General features: G+C 41.9%; 2 protein-coding genes across 4 annotated transcripts; one reads left to right on the top strand and one right to left on the bottom strand.

Annotated features, from left to right (window-relative positions):
- Window positions 1-708: 708 nt before the first annotated feature.
- LOC133923553 (pachytene checkpoint protein 2 homolog) lies at window positions 709-6003 on the top strand. Its single transcript, XM_062368836.1, has 14 exons — window positions 709-925; window positions 1036-1099; window positions 2175-2281; window positions 2373-2440; window positions 2804-2907; window positions 2980-3084; window positions 3223-3312; window positions 3390-3465; window positions 3692-3761; window positions 4234-4304; window positions 4389-4479; window positions 4905-5032; window positions 5328-5456; window positions 5544-6003. Exons 1-14 carry the CDS (start codon window positions 760-762, stop codon window positions 5682-5684), a joined length of 1410 nt encoding a protein of 469 aa, XP_062224820.1. The 5' UTR covers window positions 709-759; the 3' UTR covers window positions 5685-6003.
- Window positions 6004-13897: 7894 nt separating this feature from the next.
- Window positions 13898-18315, bottom strand: LOC133924424 (protein FLX-like 4). Of its 3 annotated transcripts, XM_062369944.1 has the most exons (5): window positions 18170-18306; window positions 17826-17895; window positions 16432-16980; window positions 16192-16331; window positions 13898-14510 (listed from the first exon to the last, which is right to left on the bottom strand). In XM_062369944.1, the coding sequence occupies exons 3-5, from the start codon at window positions 16974-16976 to the stop codon at window positions 13969-13971; spliced, it is 1227 nt and encodes a 408-aa protein (XP_062225928.1). In that variant the 5' UTR covers window positions 16977-16980; window positions 17826-17895; window positions 18170-18306; the 3' UTR covers window positions 13898-13968. The 3 variants fall into 3 exon arrangements, with proteins under 3 accessions (XP_062225928.1, XP_062225929.1, XP_062225926.1); XM_062369945.1 differs by lacking the exon at window positions 17826-17895 and having other exon boundaries at window positions 13898-14507; window positions 18170-18315; XM_062369942.1 differs by lacking the exon at window positions 17826-17895 and having other exon boundaries at window positions 18170-18315.
- Between the last annotated feature and the right edge of the window lie 1281 nt (window positions 18316-19596).

The following is a 19596-nucleotide window of genomic DNA, read 5'->3' on the forward strand; positions in this document are numbered from 1 at the left end:
TAACTGACAAAGCGTATTTTCAGTTTTACACTTTTATCTTAGGCATCTATCTTCAACCAAACAACAAAGCTAGTTGGTGCATGATCAGACAAAAAAGATTCAACTCTTAGACTTTTTTCCTCAGGCATGGAGCTGAGGGTAGCAACCAAACGGACCCTAGTTGCGTGAGCCTGATGGAGCTGCTAAGATCAGGGTAGCAACCAAACAACTCAGAAGCAACTGTCAGGCTTGCTCCTCCTCAAGCATATCTTTCTCACAGGTAGCAACCAAACAACCCATGGTAGGTCTTTTTATTTTTTTGGAGGGAAACTATTTGCCAGGTTGGACTAGATGATATGTGAGTGAGCTCAAATTCGATCTGGTATATCTGATATATCCGGTTTACCAGGTATGCCGATGAACCCTATTAGAAAAAAATTACTATATTTACCAGTATTTTGTTTGTTTTTTAAATTTATTTGAATTTTATCCTGTATACTCGATAAATCATATTTACATGTGACGAATAAAGTTATCAACGGTTGAAAAGACGGGCCTCCATTGAGCTGAGCTTAAAGCCCATCAAAGCCTATTTAACTACCGACACAAGGGCCCAAGCTTAATTCACACCAAAGCCCATCTTCTCGGGTTACGACGCTCCAAGCGCGGGAAATCCAAATCTCCCCTCATCCGTCCTCACCGTTTCCTCCACCTCCTCAGTAGTCAGTCCTCGATACCCATTCCCAAATCCCAAAACCCTAGGAAAATCTCTCGGCCCCCATGAGCGCCCCAATGGAGATCTCCTTCTCCCCGCGCCCTCCCTCTCCGGACTCCGCGTGCACCACCGCCACCCCAACGTCGGCAGTGCCCGCCGCCGCGGTATCCTCCTCGCCGCAGCAGGCGGCGGTCGCTCCTTCCCCGGCCGACGACAAGGTCCTCGTGTCAGGTGGGCGCCTCCACGCTCGTTTCGGGGCCTAATCGGAGCGACTTCGGATCCTGTTTATGCGGAAATGCTGATTTGGTGGGTTTACCATTTTTTTTTTGTGCCTGCTGCAGTTGAGGTGCTGCTGTACGCGACGAGCGCGGCTCGCCACGAGGACGTCCAAGCAGCAGTCGAGAGGTCCGTGCTTGGCCTAGTTAGATTTTGTTCTGAACCTACTTTTTTTGTTGTTTTATGAGTTGGTGATGTGTGAGCAGTTTAGGAGTGTTGGTTTAGAGATGGTAGGGTTCTGGACATGTGGAAGGTTTGGTTTGAAGGAAGTGTCGAGGATAATATTTTGCAGTGAGTTAGCTGGATGTGTCGCGAGTTGGTTGCCTATTCGTACTTGTATTGTGGAGGAAGTAGTGCAAATATTGGTCAACTAGCGGAATGCAGCTAGTGTGAAGCAATGTGGCAAATTAGGAGTGAGTTGTCAAGAGTTTCTAGTAGGTATCACAGACTCATAGTAGAGGCAGATTTAAAAAGAAAAATATCATTTAGGGCCCGTTTGATAGCGTTCCGAATTCTCGCGGAAACGTTTCGGTTTCCGTTTCTCCCTAGAAATGTTTCTCTGGTGAATCAGAATCACTTTGTGCAATCGTTTGGCTAGTTGAATGGATTCTGATTCTCGAGAGAGGATGGCAATTGTAAATGAGAAGGAAGTGATTCAGAAATAGGAGAAATCACTTTTTGCCTCTTTCTTCCTTGCAGTGTAAAAAAGAGAAACATTTCTCCCGTTTCGGATTCGAATCACTTGCCAAAAGCACCGTTTGGTAGGGATTCCACTGATCCTGTCCAGAATCTGAAACGTTTCTCGTATCCAAACGGGGCCTTAATTTCTAAGTTCTGTAATCAATTAGCAATTAGGTGGAGGTTTCTGGTTTGTGACATGCTTAGAAGCCAGTCATTCCAAAAAGTGTAGTGTTCACCATTGGCTTATTGAAATTCTTGGGAAAGCAGTAAAGGTCTCCTCAAAATCCTATTGTCAGTAGTGGTATGTTCAGAAAAGAACACAAATATTTGGCTCTTTCTTATTGACATGGCAATTGGATCTGAAGTCATGGAATTAACATAGTTTCCTGAAGAAAATTTCCAGATTTTATTACTAGCTCGTAGGTTCTTTGTTAAAAATTTGCACCATAACTGCCATCTTCTGCATGACCCATTACCATTTTTACTGCTCATAATTAAAATTTGTACTTGATCACTCAATCAGGATGCTAGAAGATCGAAGCTTAAGCTATGTTGACGGGCCTGTGCCGATTCCTGCTGATGATCCTTTTCTTCTTGAAAACGTCAAAAGGATCCAAATCTGTGACACTGGTATGATCATTTTTGCTTGGGCTGGGAAGTGTTCTTTCTTGGCATCTATTACTTATGATGTCCTTGTTCTGAGTGCTTACTGATTACACAGATGAGTGGGTTGAGAATCACAAGGTTTTGTTATTTTGGCAAGTCAAGCCTGTTGTGCATGTGTTCCAGGTATGCCACTATCAATGGTCACTGCCTAATCACTTGCAGTTCTGTCCAGAACCGAGGTTGTTTTTGTATGTCAACTGCCATGTTGGTTATCTTCGTTCTTCAACCAGTAACATGCTATTTGGACATCATAAGATATTTTTTCAACACTGCTGAATACTAGCTGTTGTTGTTTTGAGTTGAAGTTAACACTCGTTTTCAATGGAGACACCCAAAGTCACATTCTGCATCCTAATATTAATCCCGAGGAATGCTTTCTTTCCAAAAGATAATCTGTTCCATATTGTGTATCCAATTCAATATATGAATATCTATCACTTCGATCCAGATTTTTTTTTACCTCAAGCTCATTTGGTTATGCTGTAGCTGAGTGAAGAAGGTCCAGGTGAGGAACCAAGTGAGGATGATACACTCTCTAGCTTCAACGAGTGGGCTCTACCTGCCAGAGAATTTGACGGTTTGTGGGAAAGGTAAATACTGTTTCTCCTTAACCAGTGTAATCTCCATTTTCGCTCTGTGGATGATCTCATTAGTGTTTGCAGCTTACTATATGAAGTTGGTCTCAAGCAGAGGTTGCTGAGATATGCTGCCAGTGCTTTGCTTTTTACTGAAAGAGGTGTGGACCCATGTCTTGTTTCATGGAACCGGTAAGCATCCAACACATTGATATAGACATTTGGAGTCAGTATATTACAAAAGAAAGAGAATAAAAGCATGTGTACTCTATGTAATGAAATGATTCTTCATCCTTCAGTTATTTATGTGTTTTGTACAACAAATTGCAGGATTATACTTTTGCATGGTCCACCTGGAACAGGAAAGACGTCCTTGTGTAAAGCACTAGCGCAGAAACTTTCTATTTGCTTCAAGTCCAGGTCTGCAATGAATGAGATACATGACTGTTTTTTGGTATTAAATATGTGTTATTCATTACTGTCACTTTTTTTACTAGGTATTCTATGTGTCAATTGATTGAAGTCAATGCTCATTCGTTGTTCAGCAAGTGGTTTTCTGAAAGTGGAAAACTGGTATGCCTTTTCTTGTGCTAGACTGTTATCATGTTATATGTTCAGATGCTGAACTCACATTCGCCATCTTATGGCACTTGGGTTTCTATGTTTCTGCACCATTATGCATGAGCTAGAAATATAGTCTCCTTATGGTACATTCTGGAGTTTCTGTAGTGAATTAGACTAACTGAATATATATATTCACTTACATCTTACGTTGTACATCATATCCGTTGTCCTTTAGGTGGCCAAACTTTTCCAGAAGATCCATGAAATGGTGGAGGAAGAAAGCAACCTAGTATTTGTGTTGATAGGTATGTTCTCTAGCAGTGACAAATGACAATTCGGCACTCTTTACTGAAAGCTAACCCAAAGCTGATGAAACAATTAGTACTGAAAGCTAACCCAAAGCTGATGAAACAATTAGACAAGTGTCGAATCTTCTAAGTATGGTCTGAAGTGACTAAATGCGTCCACAGTCCAACCTTTGCTCATCTTGTATATGCATAGGCATATAAGCGAAGGAATCATCGTAACAGCTTATATTGTTTATTCCTTTTGTGCTTGGAAAGCGATTAGCCGATTAGAGTTCATAAGCTGAATTTCATCCAAACCAGGACAATTTCACTTAACCTCAGCATTTCCTCCTGGTTGTAGTTAGTAAACACATAACACAAGTAATACTCCTATAGAGTGCTAAATGAGCTTTGAGGAAGTCAAGGATGTGATTTGCTGCATGCTGTATATTTGGAACCTCAATCTTATATATGATATATAATACTGTAGATGAAGTTGAAAGCCTCGCTGCTGCCAGACAGGCTGCCATATCTGGTTCTGAACCTTCAGACTCCATTAGGGTAAAGTTTTCATCAGTTTTTCTTTTGCCATGTATAATTTCTCAGGTAATGTTTACAGTGTATTCTTTCATTGTGCAACTTCAGGTTGTAAATGCGCTGCTAACACAAATGGACAAACTGAAGTCTTGGCCAAACGTTATCATTTTGACAACATCAAATATCACCACAGCAATCGGTAGGTATTTGATTTTCTGTCGTTTGACTCTTAACCATAGTGCTGTGAATGATCAACATATCAATAATCCCATATTATTAGGTGATCGAGTGAATCCCTTTACCATGAGATTATATTCTTTAGGGAAGATGAACTGTGCATTTCCATGACAGCACATTTCCTACCTTTTGTAATTAAGATAATCACAGCTAAAGTTTAAATATCTTGTTGCCAGCCAAAAAGACAAATTAGTTGTACTTAGTAGGCATTATATCTGTTCGACCAACTACAGTCTGAATTCAAAGCGCTTATGTATGAGCATTCATAACTTAATCTCCTAGTTTTGTTTTGGAGAACAGTCTGTAGCCTTCTTAAATAAATAAATAATATTATAGACATATGAGGACTTCTATAATTAACAAATGCTAACGCTTGCCTATTGGTAGATATTGCGTTTGTTGACAGGGCAGACATCAAGGCATATGTCGGACCCCCTACACTTCAAGCACGATATGAGATTTTGAGGTCATGCATACAGGAACTCTTAAGAGTCGGTATTCTTACATATCCTCAGGTATGTTCTTTGGCATCAACTTGGTGCCCATGATGCCTTGGCTTTTTCATTATCTTACAATGCCACTGTCACTGTATAGAGTGTCAAATCTGTGAAGCCCACACTTCAGAGTGGCAAAAGTCTAAATTTCTCCACTGTATCAGTCTATCCAGTTGCTCAGGAGTCAGGATGTCCTTGAGCATGCGACACTTGATATGAGCAAATCCTTTTCTGGATCTTAAATAACAGAGATTTACTTTTTAACTATCTTGCAATCCCTGTGAACCTTAAAAGGGTTATTTTTCTCCAAATGTAGGGCGGTAGTCTGCCATGTATTCTGAACTATTTGACCCTGAAGGAGAGGAAGCACTCTCCTGAGGCTGCAGAACCCCATGGTGCGGTTCATCTCTCAAGTTTACTCTATGAAGCTGCAGAACTGTGCGAGGTAAATAATGAAGCTGACATATGTGCCATTTGCTGTAACCAAACATCTCCATCTAGCTGATGGTGGCAGTTCATTTCTCTTTTACAGGGACTTAGCGGTCGATCATTGAGGAAACTCCCTTTCCTGGCACATGCTTCTGCTGCCAACCCTTCGTCCTGCGATGCTTCTGCTTTCATGCATACGTTGATACAGACTGCGCGAAGAGAGATCTCAGAGTCGTGTGGTTAATTCAACCTTGAGGCCTTGACATTTTTGAAGAGCAAAATGCTAACAGTTCATTCCAAGTGCCATGCCCCTGAATCCCTGATATGATCAGAATAGACATACAGTATCCTAAGGTGCTAAAGCACAAGAAAATCCATTCCGTCTCTAGGGTTAGAATAGTAGTTCAGAATGGATGCAATCGGCGCCTCTCTGATTGTTGTTTCAGTACTTTTGATCTTCTGTAAATCTTTACACTCAAGAATCTGTACCTTGAGGGACGTCTCCCTGTTGCCCCTTGCAAATTAGTGCCATATTCTGGTGACTGAAATCAGACTTGTTTCCATCACTGCAACTTGGAACCAAATTGTTGTCTAGTGTGTACACTGTACTGTATGTTTTTCCTGCTGCCCATTTTTGTATCTTGCGCGTTAGATGGAAACGGCTAGGGATGCAAGTTTTGTATTTTTTGGATCATTGAGTTGACTCAAAACTAAAAAAAAATGAACTAGAGATTTACTCCTACCTAATTAATTAAAGGAAAAAATGAATTAAGTAGTGAACCAGAACTACGCATTGAGTAACTACTTGCATATCTAGAAATTGCAGTTGGTGGGAGCGTCTGGATTGGCTTCTAACAAAGCCACCTCCTGTAGGCTGTTCAGAACAACCTGCTTCTACAGCCTCTATAAACAACAGGCCTCTCTAGGGGAATGCATTGAGCCAACGTTCCTTTGGACCTGATTGTACGGACGACCACACATGTGAGATTGCATTCTCTGTAGCTACATGATTCGTGCCATAATTTAAAATGAACAAGATGACTCATTTATACACCCTCTGTTTCAAAGTTTACCTAGCTCTAAGAGTCTTGGAGCTATGCCAAACATACCTATATCTCTCACAGAGATCAAAGGCAATTTCACAAAGCAGGATAATACTAGTACTCCCAGAAAGGCACATCAGGATACCGGATTATGCTACAATGTCCTAGTGCAAGTGAGCTAAGCTAAGTCAGGAGTATTCTGAAAACTTTGAAAAGTTTTCAGGATAATACAAAGTTTACCTAACACATCAGGATAAAACAAAGATAATGCAAAGCTATGGCAAACATACCTATGCCAAACACATCAGGATAATACAAAGTTTACCTAGCACATCACCACTTTCAGAAAACCACTTGTTCAGCAAGTGGTTTTCTGAAAGTGGAAAACTGGTATGCCTTTTTTTGTGCTGGACTGTTTCCATGTCGTATGTTCACATGCTGAAATCACATTAGCATCTTATGACACTTGAGTTCCTTTATGTTTCTTCACCATTTTGCATGAGCTGGAAATATAGTCTTCTTATTGTGCATTCTGGCGTTTTTGTACTGAATTGGATTGACTGGATTGGATTTACATATTCACTGACATCTGGCATTGCACATTTTATCTATTGTCCTTTAGGTAGCAAAACTTTTCCAGAAGATACATGAAATGGTGGAGGAAGAAAGCAACATGGTGTTTGTATTGGTAGGTATGTTCTTGAGTAGTGACAAATGACAATTCAGCACTCTGTAGTGAAAGTTAACCCAAAGCTGAACAAACGATTAGATGAGTCTTGTCAGTATGGTCTGAAATGAATATATGAGTACACCCTTTGCTCATCTTGTATATGTACAGGCATATGGGTGAAGAAATTATCATAACAGTTCATATTTTTTGTTCTTTTTCTGCTTGGAGAGCGATTAGAGTTCATAAGCTGGTATTAGATTTTCTGCTGTTTGACCTTTTACGGTGGTGCTGTGAATGAGCAACATCTTGACAATGTCAAGTTGGTCGAGTAAAACCTTTTACAATGAGATTATTTTCTTTAGGGAAGATGAACTGTGCATTTCCTACTTTTTTAAAAATAAATTATATAGCTAAAATTAAATATCTTGTTGCCAGCAAAAATACAAAATAGTTGTGCTTCGTAGAAATTATATCTGTTGGACCAACTACAGTCAGAATTCACAGTACTTATTTATGGTCGTTCTTATTTGATCTCTTAGTTTTGTTTTGGGGGAACAGTCTTTAGCCTTCTCAAATAATACTTTAGACATATAAGGGCTTCTATAATTAACAGATGCTAAATCTTGTCTATTGGCAGATATTGCGTTTGTTGACAGGGCAGACATCAGGGCATATGTCGGACCCCCTACACTTGAAGCACGATACAAGATTTTGAGGTCATTCATACAGCCATGCAGGAACTCTTAAGAGTTGGTATTCTTACATCCTTTGGCGCCAACTTGGTGCCCATGATGCCTTGCCGTTTCCATTGTCATACAATGCTACTATCTCAACCTACCAGAGTTGCTCAGGATTGCTCTGAGCAAATCATTTTTTGGATCTTAAGTAGTACCAGCGGTTCAATTTTCAGCTTTCTTTCAAGTTTACTCTATGAAGAGTAAACTCCATGTGTTATTTGCTGACGGAGAGGAAGCACTCTCCTGAGGCTGCAGAACCCCATGGTGCGGTCCATCTCTCAAGTTTACTCTATGAAGCCGCAGAACTGTGCGAGGTAAATAACGAACCTGACACGTGTGCTATTTGCTGTAACCAGGACATCTCCGTCTGGCTGACGGTGGCAGTCCATTTCTCTTGCACAGGGATTTGGTGTTCGATCATCGAGGAAACTCCCTTTCCTAGCACATGCTTCTGCTGCCAACCCTTCGTGCTGCGATGCTTCTACTTTCATGCATTCGCTGATACAGACTGCGCGAAGAGAGATATCGGAATCGCGTCGTTAATTCTACCTTAAGAGCAAAATGTTAAGACCATCTCCAACAGCTACCTCAAATTTTCATCCTCAAACACTATTACAGCATCCCCTATCACTATTACAGCATACCTTATTTTTTCACTGTAGCAATACTGTAGCACTGGATAGAAGATCTATTGGAGATGAATTTCCAGTGCTACAGTAGACCGCAAAACATTGTAGCACTGAAAAAGTGAGATTTGAGGACTCTTTTGGAGATGGCCTAATAGCCCATTCCAAGTGTCATGTCCCTGAATTGCTGATATGATGCATAAAGTTCAGGGACTCGGAATGGGCTAAACAACTTCCTAGGCCTCTGGGAAGCCGTTAAGCCAACGTTCGACTTTGGACCTGATTATACGGACGATCAACACTGGGATATATCACTATAGGAGTTTTTTTTAATTAAAAATTTAAATAAATAGATTCTCTGTAGGAGAAATTATAAAATTAGGCGCCTGCACCCCTCTCAGAGGGTGGGAGCCCTAACCGCCCCCTCAGAGAGCGGGTATGGCCTGCCCGCCCAAACCGCCCCCTAAGGGGCGGGTAGGGGTCCTTACCGCCCTCTCAGGGAGCGGTAAGGGGTCTTCCCGCCCGCGCCGCTCGGCTCTCCCATCCGGCCTCTTCTATAAAAGGGACTAAAATTAGCCTAAAATCTCATTTTATTCAGAAAAAAAAATTGAGAAGAGAGGAGAGGAAAGGGGAGGAAGAGAGCCCGACGAAGCCCTGCTACATTTGAGTCGCGGATTTGAAGAATAATTTTGAGTAAGTCTTTTTTTTCCTTTTTATTGTTGTTAATTAGTGCAGTAGTAGTATATGACATAGGTTTTAGACATGTATGACCTAGGGTTTAGAAAATTGTCAAATTTATTTAGAAGATGGTACGATAGCAATGCAATGTAGAATATTATTTTTACTATATTAGGGTTGTAATGTGCGACATAGGAGGTAGCAGTATATGATAATTTGCGAACCTAGGATGTAGCATTTAGAAATTATTTTATCCGATAATTAGAAATATAGTTTGTTGGTCTTAACATTAGTTATGTTTGCGGGTGTTTCCAGGGATGACAGATAAATTAATTTTTCAGATATATTATGGTGACGGTGAAATTAGGTACGGTCCTAACGGTGTAGATCTGTCTGAATTTCTTCATGTCATGAAGGGTCTTAGTAAAGCTAATGAGATGACTATTGTGGGTGTGTGCAAATGGCTCATGCGATTTTTCCAACTGGATCCGCAACAACATGAGCTGAAGTTGAAAGCTGTCCTCAGCCGTGCTAGTCATGGATACTTTGGTGAGCTTGTTCCCATCGAAGCCACATAAACTTGGAGGTAGTATATAGATATATGTTGTGAACGTAGCCTGCCGCTGGTTTTTGTTAGCTAAGGCGTACCTAAAAGATCAAACTGAGGTGAACTCTGCGGAAGCAGTAATAGGACCAAGTGAGGCAGTGGAAGATGAATAAGAGGCGGCTAATGTCGGGTCCAGGGAGGATGTTGGTGATATTCCAGAGCTGCAACTGATGTGTGTAGCTGATGAAGGGGAGCACATCCCTAGTATCATTGAAGATATGGATTTGGAGGAAGACCTTGCCGATGAGGATTCATCTGACGAGGAGGGTAATGCTCCAGTTCCTGCAGAGTGGAGGGAACATGAATTTTTGAAGCTGGTGGTTAGCGAGGCTGGCCGAACACCGTGACAGTACCATAAGAACGAGGTGTCACAGGGTGCTATGTACCCTACAAAGAAGGCAGTTATTGATGCAGTGAAATTCTGGTCGTTGTCTCTTCGGAGGCAATTCAAGGTTGTTAAATCCAGTAAAATGGAGTACGATGTGAAGTGTTTGGTGCCGCAGTGTCCTTGACGGGTGCACGTATTCAGAGGGAAATGGGTAGACTACTGGCAGTGCTCAATAGTTAAAAAACATAATTGTCATATTGAGGAAATAGAGTTTGCCCACCGGAACCTGTCATCCGCCTTCATTGCAAATGTTATGTACGGGGAGATTGTGGACAACCTAAGGTATGAGCCACGATCAATAATCCGTGCTATTGAGCAAAGGTTCTAGTACATAATAAACTATGCGAAGGCATGGAGGGTGAAACAAAATGCTATTGAGATGAGGTTCGAAACTTATGAAGATTCATATCACAATCTACCTCGTCAATTAGCCACAATTTGTGGAAGGAACCCAAACAGCTACTATGATATCAAGCATTACCCCTCTACTGATGTGGAGTACATCGGGAAAAGAGTGTTGTAGCGTGCTTTCTTTGCATTCGCCGTAATTATCAAAGCATTTCGATATTGCCGACCTATCATATGCCTAAATGGAACATTCCTGACTGAGAAGTACAAGGGCAGATATTGTCTGAAATTGGGGTCGACGGTAACAACCAAGTCCTGCCACTAGGGTTTGCTTTCATGGAGAGTGAGAATGGGGACAGCTGATATTGGTTCCTAAAGCGGGTCAAACATGCGATTGTTCTTGACCGACCAGATGTGTGTCTCATTCATGATAGACATGATAGACATTCAGGATTGTTGCAGGCTTTGCTGGATATGTAATATGGTAGTGTTCGATGAGGTGTAGCAGCACAGTAGCCCGACCTTAAAAGCAGGTGGTGCATGCGCCATATGGGTGCGAACTTCTACAGACAGTTTAAAAACAAAGAGTTGATGAAGCTTTTTCAAAAAGTTGTGCAGTCAAAACGAGCAACAGAAGTTTAATGCGGCTATGGGCAAGATTTGATGAACTGACTCTAAAACAAATTGCAGAGGCTGCACCTAACGATGATGAACCAATAGCTCTCGAACCTCTTCCAACCGATACTCCACAGATAGTAAGGAGATCAGACTCATCTATTAGGAGCTTCTCATAGTGGATACGTAATGAGCCAAATAAAAAATAGGCTCTGTTGTACGACAGTGGTGATGCAAGGTATGGAGTAATGACTACAAATCTTGCAGAGGTTTATAACTGGGTCATGCGAGGAATGAGGTTTCTACCAGTAGTTGGAATTGTAGAAGGCATTTTGCATGGGACTTGTAAGTATTTTATTGATCGGTTATGCAGCTGCTAAGATTGTAATAGAGGACAATCGTATGCTTTACGACGGATGCTATGTGAGTACATGAAGAAAGCCAATAAGAAGGCCCACATGCATCGTGCAAATCAAGAGGGAACTGCGGAGCACAGGTTCAATATCCTGTGTCGGGATAAGGGTCGGAAGGGGTAGACGTGAGCGGTATGTTCAAGAGTGTGTGCTAAGGAGTGGAACATGCATCTGTAGTTGCCAGAAGCCACAATTACTCCACAAACCTTGTACGTATGTCATAGCTGCGTGTGCGGAGCACCATATGCTACCCAGGCAATATATTTCAAAGTATTTTATGAAAGATCAAATACATCACGATGGGGCGCACGGGCGACGGCAACGAGGGAGGCAGCAGTAGAATTTTTGATTTTATGTAACTTACATATGTATATTCGCTTCGCAATGTACTCCTACGTATTCAGACACGTTTACTCTTTATGGTTCACTTAGCATGTCGTAACTGCATTTCGTATTCCAAAATGACGGCATCCTAGTTGCATTTCTTAATCCGACACAATCACAAGCTACATTCTGTCGTCGTCATTATATCTTACAAAACAACTTATGCAACGAGTGATACCTCGCTTCCTCTGTTGGGAGTGTTACTTTAATGAAGAAATGACCACACTACTGAACTTTAACTATGACATGACAACACATGCCTCATTGCGCAAGCTTTAAACAAGAAGTGACAACACTACCCAGTTTTTTTCAAACAATAAATGACAACACATGTACCAATAAATATGAAATCTCTGACCATGATCAATGACACAACTTTCCCATTCTTCAAGATGAAATCCGATGCTTCTGCCACCAGCTACGCCCCTGCACTCACTCCTTTCTTCAAAAGCGAATCCAATGCTCCTGCCTCCCCCAACTATAAATAGCCGAACCTCCTTACGTTGATGCACCACTCATTTCTCAGATCTCTCAAGTGCAATGTCTTCCTCAGCTCCATCAAACCCATCAAAGAAACATTAGGGGACTACCATACCTGAAGCTCTCGAACCACCAATGTGCCTCTGTGGTGAACTTTGTAAGCTCTGCGAGTCACAGGACAATTTATACACCTATGGACTGCGCTTCTTCATGTGTGCCAACTACGAGTATGACAAGTCTCAACATGCAACAACTGGTTATCGATCGGTATGACAACAAATATCAGCCTCATCTTTTTCGATTTCGCACCCTGTTTTACTAACCGTTCATCTTGTTCCATTTGTTCAGTCCCCTCCACCGCTCTGTGATTTTATTCAATGGCTCGACAATGAGCAAAATGACGCACAGAAGCAGCGGGTCGACATGAACATGAGGTGGAGAAGGGAAGCGTACGCACATCGGGAGTACGAGCAACAGCAAGAGGAACTTTGCCTCAAGCGGGAGGAAGAAAAACGCATGAGGAAGGCGGCGCACGACCGTATCATGGCTCAGGCTCAGGTGGCTGAGAGGGAAAGAAAACGGGAGAGAGCCCGTCGTGCTAAGACGGCAGGTCCCGATGCCCTCCGAAAGAGAAAATATCCTAGATACACTCAGTAAAGAATATCTAATATAACCTGATATACTTTCCCTCCCTAAGATATGTTATGATTAGGATCGACGCACTAATAAGTAGATCTTAGTACGAACTGTACATGCCACATTTGTTTCCTCATCGTGTCATCACTGTTACAGTCTATTGTAATGTTTCACCCTATGTTTAATACTATGTTTATCGTCTTTCGCACCCCATACTCACGTAAAATGCTGCGAGTGCTAATTACTAATTTTTTATTCTCCGACTATTACATAACCTACTCCAAATTTAAATTCCAAATTTTCTTAAAGCCTTTTTTTATTTCTTAAATTATACAAAAAATTACATTTTTAGAGAAAAAAAAAGGCCCTAACCATCCTCGCAACCTAACCGCCCTCTCAGAGGGCTGCAGCCCCCTGAGAGAGCTGCAGACGCCTAGTTTTACAATTTCTCCTAAGGAGAATCTATTTATTTAAATTTTTAATAAAAAACATAAAAATAAAAAAAACTCTCACTATAGTGGCATATACACGAAGCACGATCCACACCGGGCTGAGGCCGCAACACGGTTAAGCGTCGCCCCAGCCCCACCACATCCCCACCGCCACGCCCTGCCACCCGGCACCGTCTCTCATTGGCCAGGCCAAGCCTCCGGTACACGGGCTAGCACGGCACAGGCCGGTTAGTTAGCCGGGCCTGATAGGCCATACCTAGCTAGACCCATGCCAGCCCAGCCCGAGAGGCCCAGTTGGCCAGGTCGGACAGTTACACTAATCAATTCAAGTATCAATAATTCAGCATGACGGAACCAGGAGTTAATCTACACAAGGGAAATAGAAGCGAATCTATGTGTCCACTTAATATAATGTGTATGGCAAACAGTCATTTGGTTCACATCCCGGATTTCACCTCTGGGCCCTGGTTGGGTCATATGTGCCAGGATAAGGTGCCGTTGGTGGTGGTTCTTGCCCTGCGTTGGCAGTGCCACTGCTCGGCTGAACTTGCCCCGCAGGATATCCGGCGCTACCAACTGTGCCATATAGGCTTGCAACATCCGTAGCTGCACTGCTGCTTACTGGGTGCGGAGGTACAGCATAGGCAGCAGGATAACTGTGCAGTGCACTTTGCGCATAGGCTGCAACTGGATAGCCAGAATAACCTGCATATGCATTACCTTGCGCAGCATGCATCTGGTAAGCAGTAGCAGCATCATAAGCTGTTGTGTAGGTGTACGCCCCTGGCTGGGTTCCCTGCTGATACGCCCCTGGCTGGGTTCCCTGCTGATACGCCCCTGGCTGGGTTCCATGCTGATATGCGGAGGGGTAATTGGCATATGCACTTGCATATGGGTTTGCGGCGGCTGACACCGCTGTAGCTTGTGCTGTCCCAGGCTGTGAAGCTGTCACCTGCGCACCAGCCGCCTGAGCTGCTGCTGCTGCCTGTGCTGCTGTTCATTGAAAGAATCAGATGGAATCAAAACATCAGAGTACATAATTGTGCACACAAGGAGCAAGATATGTATATCTCAAGACAAATTATGTGCACATGAACAGAAATGTAATTTTCAACTTCTCATAAATTACATATGCAAAGTTTTTCTCATAAAGAGGCCTAAAGCTACAAAGCAATCAACTATCCAATAAGCTCCTATATGCTTCCAGCTAATCAAAGCTCAAAACAGAAATGCTTGCGAGATAAGCAATATAATATGTTTGGCATAGTTTAGCTACCATCACCTCAGATAAGTCTGAAAAAGAAAACTATCTTATGCACATAAGCCACTAAAAGCTTCCCAGTTAAGCTGCACCATAGAAATCAGCCAGTGTACCCAATTTGCTACAGATGTTGAAGCCTATTCTAGACCAACCACTTTTGATAGCACATTGCTAGTGATAGATTAGTACGTGCCAAAGGACACTACAATTGTGGACAAGGTCTTAAAGGATCGATATGTAACTTATGCCTAGTTTTCTATAACTGCGAACAACAAAGTTTTTCACTTTCCAGAAGAAAATTTGGCCAATATAGTTCTAAGATTGATATGTGATTTACGCAGTCATAACAACCAACAATATATGTGCTAGCAAAATCATAATAACCAACTAAAATTAGAAACAAATCAATACAGTGGTAGTGACTATTGCACATTGCACTAAGCCACTAACAGTATTTTAGCTAATTTTGCAGAATGTGGCATAATGGACAATCGACTCAATTTGTTCCTAGATCCACCCTTAATTTCACCCTTCTAAAAGTATTAAGTTGCATCTCCTACTTGACTTTCCAAAAGCAATTACTCCCTCCAGTAAAAAATAATTGACGTTTTGGACATGACACGGTCGCTAATGTGTAAATTTGACCACCATTTTCTATTCGAATATATTTATAAAATCCAATAAATGTGTCATATTATGAAAGTATTTTTCAAAACAAAACTGCATTCACGATTTCATGTTTCCAAACTAAATACTATAAAAATTATCGATGGTAAAAGTTTCACAAGTTTAACCAGATTTTGTCCAAAACGTCAAGTATTTGTGAATGGAGGGAGCAATATAATCATAATAAATTTATTACATTAGACTTTCCATATTTCTTGTCTAATGACTTCCCATATTTCTTTCATTTCTTGTCTAATGACTTTCTCAGTTGGTCATTTTTATTATCCAAGAACTGTGCTCTTAAGCACTCGGTGGCCAAAAACTTGACTAAATCCTGGGTCACTTCGATTTATTTCTGCAAACACAGCCCATCATGTTGCTCCACCTATACAGGTTAGAGATTATCTGCTATGTACACTTTACACTATGCTTTCTCCAAATACAACATGGGATCTACGCATCATTAAGGCCTACAAATGGTAATACCATACTGCAACTTCTGTTGGAAATGAGAAAACTAGCAAATGGGCAGGGCAATCAAGATTCAAAATGGGAAGCCTACGAACGAACAGCTTTGGGACAATCACACAACTAGAACAGAAACCTAGCAGTATTCACAAATCAAACAAAAGATTATGATATTGCCCCTCTAAGAGTACAGACCAGGTAAGGTTCCATTCACAACCTAGAAAATCAAGAGAATGAGGATAAGTTGCAGGCAAACATTAAGAGAATAAGGACATTTACCCTGTGCCCGCCTTTCGGCGTTTGCCACATCAGCACGTAACTTCTCTGCCTCTTTAGTCATGGTAATCAAGTTCATTTCCATTGTCCGCATCTGCTCAACTTGCTTGATGTTTGTATTTTTCTCATATTCAAATTGAGATCTTCCAATGCAAAGGGAAAAACACATCATATTAACAAAAACCTATTTACCACCAAAGCTCAGGTTAGTAGGAATATGTAAGGAAGGAACATATCACAAACCGTAGACTATGATGCTCTTTTCGTAGCCCGTCTAGCTCAGCAAACAATTCAGGAAGGTTTTTATTGTCAACAGAAGCAGAGAATTTATGTTGTTCTTTAGTCACATTCCCTATCTCAAGGGTTAGCATCTGCCTTTCAGCAGTAAGTCTCTTTGCCTCCATATGCACTTGGTGAAGCTCCTTCTTCACTGCATCACCACTATGTATGTCTGCCTCCATTAACCTGATTCTCTCCAATAAATCTCTAATTTGCAAATCAGTCTCTTCCTGAATTTCACCTAGGTGGGCGCGAATCATTTGCATCTCTTTCTCAGTATCAACAATGTCCTGCCTCAAGACCTCATGGCTTTTTGCTAACCGCTGATTCTCCCTGATAAGATTTTCTACCTCTGCAGTTTGCATGGAAAGCTTGTTCTCCAGCATCTCCAGTGTGGCCGAAGAGTCCAAAGATGAGAGCCTAGAGAGGCTAGCTGCAGCGAAGGAACCATGGCGCATCAAACCTGGAGCTTGGGTACTCAGTCCATCTAGGTGTCCACGATGAGCCATTATCCTAAAAAAAAGCAAATACTGTTAAAAAGGAAGCTGAGAATGAAAAATGCTTTCGACAAATGCAAGTAATAATTAAACTTATATCACATCAGGCCAATTGACATGGCACCCACAAGAGATTACATAATCGCCTAGAAAATTCTACATATGCATTTTAATTTGGAAGGTTGCAGGTATCACATGTTTTGCCTATACGTCGATATGTTCTGGGACATGTGCTCCAGGAAGTTCCTATCCAAGGAAGGAAACAAAGCCTACATATAATCAACGCAACCAAAAGAGGAGATTGCATCGATGGAATCAGTGCAGGTATTTAAACAGCTCATACATTATCCAGGGTTGAGTGCACACTAAAGAACACTCTTTCAAGCCTTATAAGCTTGAATTCCCGCCATGTGGACATTAAAAGCGTGAGCTAAATCTATCTCCCGCGTCTCATTGATAGGATCTGGATACATCAAAGCTATAGCCATAGCCATTTTAAGGTCAAATAGAGCAGGAAGGGCCACAGGGAGGAGAAGAAAACCAGCTATCTCAACAGAAACGATTAGTATTAACACAGGTCTATTCCAAGATATTATGCAGTATTCAGTTCCAGTGAAGGCAAGCTACGGTATTCCACGAAAGACTCACATCATCCAGGGGGCGGATCTACCACCCCGGCGAGCTTTGGCGGCCGCCAGAGGTGGCCGGCGGCGCAACATGGCGGCCGCCAAAGCTCGCCAGGGTGGTAGATCCGCCACCACCACACCCACCCACCCCCGGGAACGAAGCGACGGCGAGGGAGAAAACCATCAGAAACGCAGTCTCTTTATCAGGGAGGATAGAAGGGGAGCGCTGAAGTACTCGCATCGATGGAGAAGCTGCGGTAGACGAAGGCTCGCCTCGCCGATCTTGCCCGCTGATGAAGAAGAACCTAATCGAACCGAACCATGGATGGGTGGGATGAAATTGAAGCAGAAGTCCACAACCAACAGGATTGGAAAAAGAATAATTTGGGTTCCTCATCAATGAAATGAATCAACCCGGCCTTTGGAAAATTCATTGAAGCAAGTTAGGTTAGGGTTCCTCACCAGCGAAAGAAACCAACCCAAGTTTCGACGGTTGCCCACTTCACGGCAATCCAATACCAGTAAAGAGTGGGAAGAAAAAGGAGGAGGAGGAGGAGGACTACTAGGAGGGAAGAGTACCTTCAGGGTAACCGCCGTGCTTCGTTGGAAGGAGGCTGGTGGCGATTTCGGCGGCGGCAGCGTGGCCGCGGGCGCTGGCGAAGAAGGGGACGACGGGATGGAGTGAGCGGCTCTCTGAGGTCTAGTCGTCTAGTGCTTAAGGCGGTTGTGAGTTGGGTCCGAAATAAATATTTTTCAGTATTTTTTCCAAGAAAATATTGTTTTATAGTGCTATTTATCTGATACAATATACAAACTAATTATTCATTTGTATAGGAGGAATTACCTTATTAATAATATATATTTAAACAAAATCGGTAGTCTAACTACGTTCAAAAAGTTGGAAACGAAAATTAAACAATAGACGCGTCGAGCCTCCCTACTAATCAAGGAAATTTTCGTTGAATTGGAGCCATAACACCTCTTCTTGATGCAACACGGGAGCCAAGAGATATAGGCTGGACCTATATAAGAAGATTAAGAAGATTCTTATAAGATCTTATCTATATTATTCATCCTGTGATTTAATGGCTGAGTTAAAGAGGAGATAGAAAATTGATACATATTATTATAGTGAAAAGTGTCTTTCGTAGAACAGTATCCTGTAGAATTTGCTTTCATATAGACGAAAACAAATGGTAAAAGATCCTATCCAGAAAGACCCTCGTAAGATCTCATTCACGACATCGATCTCATGATCTAATAACTGGGCTGAAGACCAGATAGAAAAATAGACACGTAACATCTAATATCTTCTATAATACAATCTCACGAAAATAAACAATATTGCTAGTTCGACAACGTCAAAAAGTCAGAAACCAAAATTAAACATTGGATAGGGTCGAGTCGAGCCTATCTTGATCAATCTCTAAAATTTCCGTTAAATTGGATCCATAACACTTTTGCCAGTGCGAACGAGGGAGCCAATAGGATGCAGGATGGGGCGAACTCGTGCTAACCATCTTTGTATCTAGAGGTCAATGTGTTCTTAAATTGGGTTGGTTCGTGTTACCTCACCAAAACTACTCGAAGATCATTAAAAAAGCTCAAAGATTCCAAGTACTAGGACTTAGGAGGGCTCTTCATTGCTCTGTACTTCGCAATATCCGGTCGTTTTAATAACAAGTTCGCAAATTGCAACGAACGGGCATACGTACATCCATCCGGTGTGGTTATTCTAAATTTCCAATCATTTGATGTGAAATCCGGGCAGCCGAAAATTCAAACATGCACATCATCTAGCGTTAAAGTCCAAGCTGTTACCAAAAAAAGGCACTTACATTGCTCTCAGCACAGGCGACGCCCGTGCAATGGTTTGCCTTTTAAAACAAAAAATCCTACAGACCAGAATAGAGCACAACGTGCATAACAATGCAAGTCCCATACGATAATCCGAAGAAGAGATTGCAGCTCAAATGGAGCGAGAACCAGGGGTCAAAGCTCAAAAC

The sequence above is a fragment of the Phragmites australis genome, chromosome 7 (genome assembly GCF_958298935.1).
Source record: "Phragmites australis chromosome 7, lpPhrAust1.1, whole genome shotgun sequence".
Lineage (NCBI taxonomy): Eukaryota > Viridiplantae > Streptophyta > Magnoliopsida > Poales > Poaceae > Phragmites > Phragmites australis.